This window comes from Scatophagus argus, unplaced genomic scaffold (genome assembly GCF_020382885.2).
Source record: "Scatophagus argus isolate fScaArg1 unplaced genomic scaffold, fScaArg1.pri scaffold_28_ctg1, whole genome shotgun sequence".
Lineage (NCBI taxonomy): Eukaryota > Metazoa > Chordata > Actinopteri > Scatophagidae > Scatophagus > Scatophagus argus.
In genome coordinates this window covers 130142-139460 of record NW_025421230.1, presented here as the reverse complement: position 1 = coordinate 139460, position 9319 = coordinate 130142, and the positions used below count along the sequence as shown (strand labels likewise).

Below are 9319 nucleotides of genomic sequence, written 5' to 3'. Positions count from 1 at the left end.
TCCCTGCTTTGACTCTGCATCGGGTTTCAGCCTTTTTGCGTCAGCAACACCGCCGCTTTGTGACACTTGAAAGTGACACCCATCCAGGTGAGTCCCTGGGTAAATCACACAAACAAGGATAAGGTTAAAGTTAAGGTTAGGCAAAAGTCATGAGTAGGATTATGTATAATATGTCTTAGTTTATAGTTATGTTACATTCAGGATAATATTACAATTAGTTTCATTTTACAATTAGGTCGTAAGTGTGTAAAATTTACTGTACTCTCTTTGTAAATTGATGATATGTGTTTGAAAAAAAATAAAAAGAGAATTTGAAAGGAGTTGAAAGGGTTGGGGCCTTATTTAAAATAAGATAATCCTTTAATAGTCCCATAACTGGGAAATTGCAGTGTTACTGCAGCCAAAAGGACACACGCTCTCAGAGGGGCGTAATTACAACACCAGGGGGCACCAATTATTAATTATGGATTTATTTATATATGCTTTTTAATCTTTTTTTTTTTTTTTTGCGGGGAGCGGGCATCTGGGGCCGCCCTGGGCTGCCGCCCAATTCGCCCATATGAGAAACTTCTACTGCACAGAGGAGGTGGGTCTGCTCTGATCGGCTGCTCCAGTGTGTTACTGATGTTTTGGACTTTCTTCACTTTTCAGAACTGGACTCGAGGTTTCTGCATCATCCTGCTTTGTGTTCTGCTACATCTGCACAGCTTTTGAAAGATTTCAGCTCTTCTCCAGGTAAGAGTCAGTTTCTGGTTTGTAGCCCACTTTTTGTTTCCTTTTTCTGTCCTATTGCTGTAATGCTGCACAATTACAGCACACTTGTACTCTTTGTCTTGCTAAAAGGCTGCTCAGATCTGGATTTGTGGTCCACTTTGGCCTCTTTTTTAGATAAAGTTTTATTTTAGGTTGAAATCCCTAACTAGGATTGGCGGAGGTGGAGGTAAAAGTTGCGTCAGTAAATCCGTTCATTTATTCTGTAAAGTAATAACTAAGGACCCACTTTTGCAGTAAAAGATTAAAACTTGTAAAAAGTCTGATACAATGTATTCTGCTATTAAGTAGCACAAAACTCAAAGTTGTCTCTCCGTATTTAACATGGGTCAAATAGATCTCATTTGACATAATCAATAAAAATGTCATTTTCAAATCCATTTTCACTACAAATGTCCACTACTGTAAAAACTCAGACCGAGTTCATTGTGCTAACTCTACCATATGAGTAGAATTCTGATAAAAGGCCCAACATCTACATCCAAACTCCAAACCCCAACCTTTTAATTTTGCAGAGACAGTGAGCCAGAAGGTGCAGCCCACCCCAATACACAAGCACATCAGTATGATGCAACCACACTGTCACCTCCTGACAACCTCCTTGTTCTCAGGTTATTTATCCAGGAAGCTTGTGCTATGGCTTTTTGTCATCATGATAATATGTCACCCTTATACCACAGGACCAACTTCTGCTCTAGAAATAACCTGCAGAAACCAGACGTTGCCTCAGAATGCTGTTATTGACACTATACAACAATTTGTATTTGGAGGAAATCGCAGAGAGAGACTCTGGAACCTACCTCTGCAAAATTGAAAACGTTGTTGGTACAGACAACTGCAAGCTTACACTCAGTGTCGCATCACAGCTGACTGTAAATTATGAACACGGAACTATAGCAGCAGTTGTTGTCCGTGAGGTTGTGGCCATCATCATTATCATTGCAGTCAGGAGGAGAAATTTGGCAATGAAATATTGGAGGATACTTTCCCTCCTCATAAATTCTGTTGCACAAGTGACAAAGTAAGGGCCTGGACTTACAAACGCTCCCAGCACAGTGTACAGGTGAGGAAATGTTAAGCAACTTAGTGATTTTTTTTTTTCCTTTTAAGAGTATGTTAGTCATCTATGCAAGTTCAATAACTCAAGATTAGATTGGGAGTCAGACTTGCGCTGTTATTTATGTCGAAGCAGGAGCGCCTTTTCCTCACTGAAATCATCTCATTACACTTCACATGTTTTAAAAAGTTACATTGATATAATGATTTTCGATATCGCTCCAGAAGCGACATCTGATCGTGTGTGAGGACATGGACAAAGGGCTGAAGTGTGAGGACAAGGAGTTTGAGTATGAGGTCGTAGAGCAGGAGGACGTTGTAACAGAAAAATATATCTGAAAAAGTCTGTCTCATGATTTATTTCATGCTATTAAGGTGACACAACTGTAAACACCAATAAACTCTTCAGTCGTGTGGTACATCTGAACCAAAACAAGTGATTTATTTTACAGTTCACAGTTTGGCCACCTGAACCTTTTGAATGTACTGATGGTGAAACATTTTGACATTTTTGTTAAGGGAAAAAAAAACATTTCTGTCTATGCATCTCCTGAAAACAAAAATCTCACGATTCATCTTTAGGAGCCACGTTCCTCGGAGGAAGAAAAGTCAGAGGGGAATGGGTGCATTAAGCATTGTGTGGCAACCCATTGTGAAGAAAAGGTGAGTGTTAATAAGCAGAATTTAGTGCTGTGTACATGAAATCGTTATATTTAAACCCAATATTTTATATTATATTTTTCTGAAGTGTTCATTTTAAGTATTTTGTGCTATTTATACGTGTGCCTTTAAGCCGAGAATATCTACAAAATTTCGTTATGCTCGCATAATGACAATAAAGACTCTTGAATGTTGAATATCTTTATGAATAATATAAAATCAACTTTTCATCTTTAGGAGCTGTGGTCCTGGTTTGAACAACAGCTGAGGATTATAAATGCATTGAACTTGGTGTGAGCGCCTGCAGTGGACCAAAGGTGAGTATTAGTAAACTTGTTACAGTGTCTCATACATGAATTGGTTAAGGTTTATCTCACACCAAGTTCGATAATGAAAGCTAAAATCAGAGATTTGGCACATGTGCTAAATGTTTTTGTTTCATTTTTTGCTACAGCCCAAAAGATTGCAGACTGGATCAGGACAACTGCCACACCATCGAGGACAAACAGAATTCATACTGTTTTTGATAAAGAAAACAATGTGTTTGTTGATAGTACTGTTTTCAATGTTCAAATAAAATGGAGACATTTCAAAGATGATGACTTGTGTAACAGCCAGAAAGATTAGAGAAGACTGAGTCACAAAAGAGGACCGGGATATGCAACTGCCACACCCTTGAGGACAAACAGAATTCAGACTGTTTTTGATAAAGAAAACATTGTGTTTGTTTACAGTTCGGGCGGCATGGTGGTGCAGTGGTTAGCACTGTCGCCTCATAGCAAGAGGGTTCCAGGTTCGAATCCCGGTCTGGGCCCTTCTATGTGGAGTTTGCATGTTCTCCCTGTGCCTGCGTGGGTTTTCTCTGGGTACTCTGGCTTCCTCCCACAATACCAAAAACATGCACATTAGGTTAATTGGCTACTCTAAATTGCCCCTAGGTGTGAGTGTGAGAGTGTGTGGTTGTCCAAGAATTTCCCTCCAGGGATTAATAAAGGAATTCTGATTCTGATTCTGATTGTTTGTCTTTGTGTGTTGGCCCTGCGATTGACTGGCGACCAGTCCAGGGTGAACCCCGCCTCTCGCCCGTAGTCAGCTGGGATAGGCTCCAGCTCCCCCGCGACCCTGATAGATAAGCGGTATAGAAAATGGATGGATGGATGTTTACAGTTCTGTTTTGAATGCTCAAATAAAACAAAGACATTTCAAACATGTGGACTTGTGTTTTTAAAGAGTAAATGGTAATACATTTTAAAGACAGACTTAGAAAGACTTTAAAACCTTTCTTGTAGAGTTATGGTATCAGGTCAGGAAACAACATTGAGATGTTGGGTCATTCCAAGTAAGATATGGAGATGTTGGGTGTTATAACATCTCATCACCTGTCTGTAAAGGCCCTTTTACTTGTACATAGGGTCTCATACTGAGATGATGGGTGGGAACAACACTCACAGAATCCTTGGCTGAAGAATGCAGCCGCTTGAGCTCATGGTTCCGCTCAAGCTTGCATTACAGCAGCCGCTTCACAACCTGTAGTTCTGTATAGAGAACCTGGCAGGTACGGCACCCAGGATCAGGTGTTCTAACTGGTTGGCGTCCTTGTTTTTTCCTCACTGGGGGCTGCAATGGAGATGATGTATGTAATGATGTCTCAGCTCTGGTGTTGTGGTGTCAAGGAGAGCTTTGCTTCAAGTTTTAAATTATATACAAATACACATGGAAAGTCGACCTGATGGTTTGCTGCAAGAACTGGTCAGTGGTTTTGTTTAACTTCTCTGGCCTCATCGGGTTGACCGGTGACTTTTGGTGATCTGTAGCCAATTGTAGGCATTTACTACAATGTAAAATGAATGTTGGCACTGCAGTAACACTGTATGATCTGTGGGAGAAGCTGAATTGAACCCTGGTGGTTAGGTGCCCCTGTGTGGGCCCTGAACAGAACTAGCCTAGGGAAAACGCGGTAGAAAGGGTGAAAATAATGATGATGGATGGTAGTGTCTCTGTTAGTTGTCTCTCTAAGCTTTTGCTGTTTTTGCTTCAGCTTTTACATTCAATGCTCTTAAGGGGAGATGTTGGGTGGTCTATACTGAGAAGATGGTCTCCTTCCATCTTCCCAGTAAACTCTGTCAGAAACCCTGCCCCTCCCCCACCCTTCCTCTTGATCACGTGAACGAGTTGTAAGTCTCTTCTGATTGACTGCTGACAATGGGGGCGCTACTTAGGGGGCTACTTCGGTGATATTTTCAGGACTGATAACTCATGTCCAGGTAAGAGTAAATTCCCCTTCTGTTTATGCTTTAGCACAGTATTTAGCCCACTTTTCTGTTTCTGCTCTGCTACAGTGCAGTTTTAGTGCAAAGTTTTTGCCCACTTTTTCCTCGATAGTTTTTGCTAATGTGTTGTTCTCTCGTGAAATTGTAGCCCACTTTTTCTCGATCTTTTTTGCTAAAGTGTTATTTTGTGTGAAATTTCTGAGCTAGAGTTGGATGAGGTGTAGTAGAAATTTGTCCAATTTAGAATATGTTTTGGAATATTTTATACACTTAGTGTATTTATTATCACTCCCTCTACGATTTTCTGGGCTTTTTGTGATTGTTGTAGCTTAAAATGCCTGATTTTGTGGAATTAAAAAAAAAAAAAATGTGTTGAAAGATATTTGTAGGCTTTATTTTCTTTACATCACAGGAGAAAGGCCATTTTAAACAATCTTACATTCTTGTAATCAACACCATAAGACAGGTAAATAACATTTTTAATTATAGTTATTTAGACGTTTAGTTTACATCAGCTCATGACCCTTCAAATATTTTTAATACACAGATATGTAATTAATTATGCTAAATCTGTATTTTCTGAAAATTCATAACCTTACTCAAGATTTTCAAACAGTCCAGTTGCCTTCAGACTTTAGATGAGGATTTGCTTTACCATGACCTAGATGGTTAAGGATCTTCACAAACATCTTTACTCAAACAGATACATTTATAAACATTTTAAAAGAAACATACACACAAAGTATATCTGAGATTTCAAAAAAGCTACAAAACCACACTTGATCTTTGTTTTCTGAGATATTATAATTAGTAAACTCTTCATCCCTCATTCATCATAAAAGTGACTCTGATGGCTCTTGGGACTAAGAGGATACCTCTTACTCTCTCACTCAGTAAAACTGATGTAACAGACCAGTTTTCTTGTTCTATGTTTAACATGTATATTCCCATATACAGTCCTTCCCTAACTGTAACCCTTATATTTTACAGTGAAACCCTGGCAGTGCAACCTGAATCTGCAGCCCACCAATCCAAGTACATCATTATGCTTGTGCATCAACATTGCTGTCTCCCAGGATATTTCACCGGGATATGGACTTTTGCCATGGTGATATTATGCTCTCTTACCCTGGAACCAGCTTGTTCTGTAAAAATAATATCTGACAATAATTACTATTACGAAGCTAGCGATATAAGCATAACTCTTAACTGTCAGTTCACCCTTGATCCTGAGGATTTGGGTAATTTGGACATACAGTGGAACATTGTGCCACCAAACACGCAGGAAGATGACAAACTTATACTCTTGTATACTCAAAGTATCATTCATAATAATTTATATGCCCCTTTAAATAACAGGATCTACTTTAAGTCTCCTAAGCCCCAAGACGGTGATGCTTCTATAAGCATCACTGACCTTAAGCTTACAGATTCTGGAAAGTACCAATGTAAGGTGAGAACGTTAGCTGGAGAACAGATTAAAGACATTTTTCTGACTGTATTTGAGAGGCCAAACAAGCCAGTATGTTGCGTGGATGATGAACCTGTGTTACATACAAATATAAGGCTCAGATGCAGATCCTCACAAGGCACTCCACCGATTAAATACATATGGACAAAGCTCAGTGAAAACCAGATGCTGACTCCAGATGCCCATTTTGATGCTCCAGGAGGGGACTTACACTTGGATAAGATCACAGAGAGGGACTCTGGAGCCTACCGCTGTACCGTCCAGAACTTTGTGGGTATGGAAGACTGTGAGCTTATACTCAAAATCACATCTCCATCAACTGTGATTGACGGCCATGGACATATAGCAGGAACTACAGCTGAAATTACAGCAGGAGTGGGTATGGAACGCTGTGAACTTATACCCAATGTCACATCTCCATCAACAGTGATTGACAGACATGGACCCATAGCAGGAACTACAGCTGAAATTACAGCAGGTGTGGGTATTGAAGACCCTGAATCTATACTCAGTATGACATCTGCATCAACAGTGATTCATGGACATGGACCTATAGCAAGTACTCCAGCTGAAATTACAGCAGGAGTGGATATCAAAGGCCGTGAGCTTATGCTGAATATCACATCTCCATCAACAGTGATTCATGGACATGGACCTATAGCAAGTACTCCAGCTGAAATTACAGCAGGAGTGGGTATCAAAGGCCGTGAGCTTATGCTGAATATCACATCTCCATCAACAGTGATTCATGGACATGGACCTATAGCAAGTACTCCAGCTGAAATTACAGCAGGAGTGGGTATCAAAGGCCGTGAGCTTATACCGAATATCACATCTCCATCAACAGTGATTGACGGACATGGACCTATAGCAGGAACAAAAGCTGAAATTACTGCAGGAGTTATTATTGCTGTGATTGTGCTCATCACTGTAACGCGCACCACAGTTATTTACTATCGCCGCAGGAAAGGGCAATATTCTTTCATACTGCACTCATCATTGCAGCTCAATTGTGAGGAAGAAGACATCCCATATGAGATAGTGGAGACTACCGACCCTGTGAGTAGCTGTCAGATATTCATATCTCTGTTTTATAATTAACTGCATGCTGTTTAGAATGCTGTATATTAAATGTGAACTCTGGAGTCAACTAGTAATTAAGGAGCAAACCAGTGATTAGTATACATTTCATAGCGTGGCAGCTGGAAACCTTTGAATGTAATTCTGTTGAATAACAGGACCATCTTAGCAATTAAAGTGTGAGTAATAATCCAACATCTATCTGTCCCTTGAATAAAAAAATCCCATGATTTGTCTCCAGGTGCTGTCTTCCTCTGCAGAGGACAATGAGAAGAATGAAGAAGAATCTATTGAGGACGGACTGACTACCTGTGTTGAAGCTAAGGTGAGGAGTATTAAGCTTGGTTTAATGATGTGTACACACAGAATAGTTATTTTTTAAAGGATTTCTGTCTATGAAATCTAAATTATCTAAATCACAAAATCTCCTCTTTAGGATTTGAGCTCCTCACAAATAGAAAAATCAGAGGACAGTGGATCCATGGGAAACAGAGATGAGGTTGATGCTGAAGGACAGGTGAGTGGAAGTGAACTGGTTTAATTTTGTGTGCATACGTGCCATACGTGAACCAATATGTGCCTGTGCCCCATCTTTAGGAGCCATGTTCCCTGCACACAGAAAATGAGAAAAATGCATCCAACGAGGATGTGGCCAAAGCATTGTGAAGCAAAGGTGAGCAGTATGTAGATGGTTTTAATGCTGTTTACTACATTACAGATGTATTGGAAAATAACATCTTTTTGCATCCTTTTAGGAGGCATGTTCTTCAGATGAAGAAAGGTCCAAGGATGAAGAAACCTTAAAGTTCTGTGTTCAATGTTAACATCAAAATAAGACCGGTTTATGTGAACATTTAACTCAAAACAGTTCAGATTAGATCACAAAAGAGAACAGCATGTCCAGGAGGCACATCCATTCAGACCCAGTGGAGTTCCTAAATATGTTGTTATTGAATTCATTTTGTTCGGAGTTTGTTTGTTTGTTTGTTCAAATAAATTGAATTGAAATTGTTTCAACCTTTACTCAAACTTATGTGAAATGTATGGATCTGTCTATAATTGATTAAAGACTCAGTCAGGAGGACAGGACATCCACAAGTGCCATGTCCCTGAGGACAGAATAAATGTTCTTGAATACATGTAAGTATTTGAGGAAGAATTCACATTTGTTCAAAGTCTTTGAAAGGGTCTCAAACTTAAAAGTTGGGTGTTTTAGCTTTTTGATACAGAGAAAGTGGTCTTCAGTAATCTCATGAATGCTGGCGTCAAACTTAAGTTACTTCCTGTTATGTGAGACAAAGGGGTCATGACTGTATCTTCATACTGTTATCAGCTATCGCTGAAGAGATGAAGGATCCAAACGCAGATTCTCGCTTTGAGATTTATTTATAGTCAAAAGAAAGAATAACAAAAGGTGTCCTCTGAAAGAGGGTTTCAAAAGACGGGCAGAGAAAACACGACGAAGGACACCACCACCGCTGGACAGGGAACTGGAGATGGCGATCTGAAAGAGAAAAGATTATCAGACGACGAAAGAGACTTTCAAAGGTTTCTAAAGGTTGCCGTAGTACTACTGTGGGGAAAAACTGAAGAATTGGCGGAGAGTAGATGCGGACCAGGTCCTTAAGTAAGAAGCAGTGATCAGGAAGCAGGTCGGCTTAATGACACAGGTGATTTCACTCAACTCCAATTCCCCGTCCTGCCGGCACAGCTGTCCCCGGTGTGCCTGAAGGAAAAGAACAAAAAACTAAAACAAGAGAAAGAACAGCAGAATACCCGGCCACAATCCTAACACATACACCCACATTTCGTCAAAGCGCTCTCAGTCATTCTCCCTATTTTTAATAGTTTCCCTTGTATAGGGCACATTACATACCACACGTACTACAGGGCTGTGTGCTGAGCCCATTCCTCTACTCCCTCTTCACACGTGACTGTAGGCCTGCACATGGATCCAATTCCATCATCAAATTTGCTGATGACACCACAGTTATTGGCCTCATCAGCAACA

The 9319-nt window shown here is 40.1% G+C and overlaps 1 protein-coding gene and 1 long non-coding RNA gene across 3 annotated transcripts; both read left to right on the top strand.

Annotated features, from left to right (window-relative positions):
• On the top strand, nt 1-3263 carry LOC124055929. 2 transcript variants are annotated; one of them, XR_006842873.1, is made up of 6 exons: nt 1-87; nt 652-735; nt 2053-2145; nt 2410-2490; nt 2725-2804; nt 2942-3263. It is a non-coding gene; the product is annotated as an uncharacterized LOC124055929 (long non-coding RNA). The 2 variants fall into 2 exon arrangements; XR_006842874.1 differs by lacking the exons at nt 1-87; nt 2053-2145 and having other exon boundaries at nt 506-735.
• Nucleotides 3264-6393: 3130 nt separating this feature from the next.
• On the top strand, nt 6394-7974 carry LOC124055919 (mucin-4-like). Its single transcript, XM_046382951.1, has 4 exons — nt 6394-7287; nt 7550-7633; nt 7745-7825; nt 7906-7974. The coding sequence occupies exons 1-4, from the start codon at nt 6394-6396 to the stop codon at nt 7972-7974; spliced, it is 1128 nt and encodes a 375-aa protein (XP_046238907.1).
• The last annotated feature ends 1345 nt before the right edge of the window (nt 7975-9319 follow it).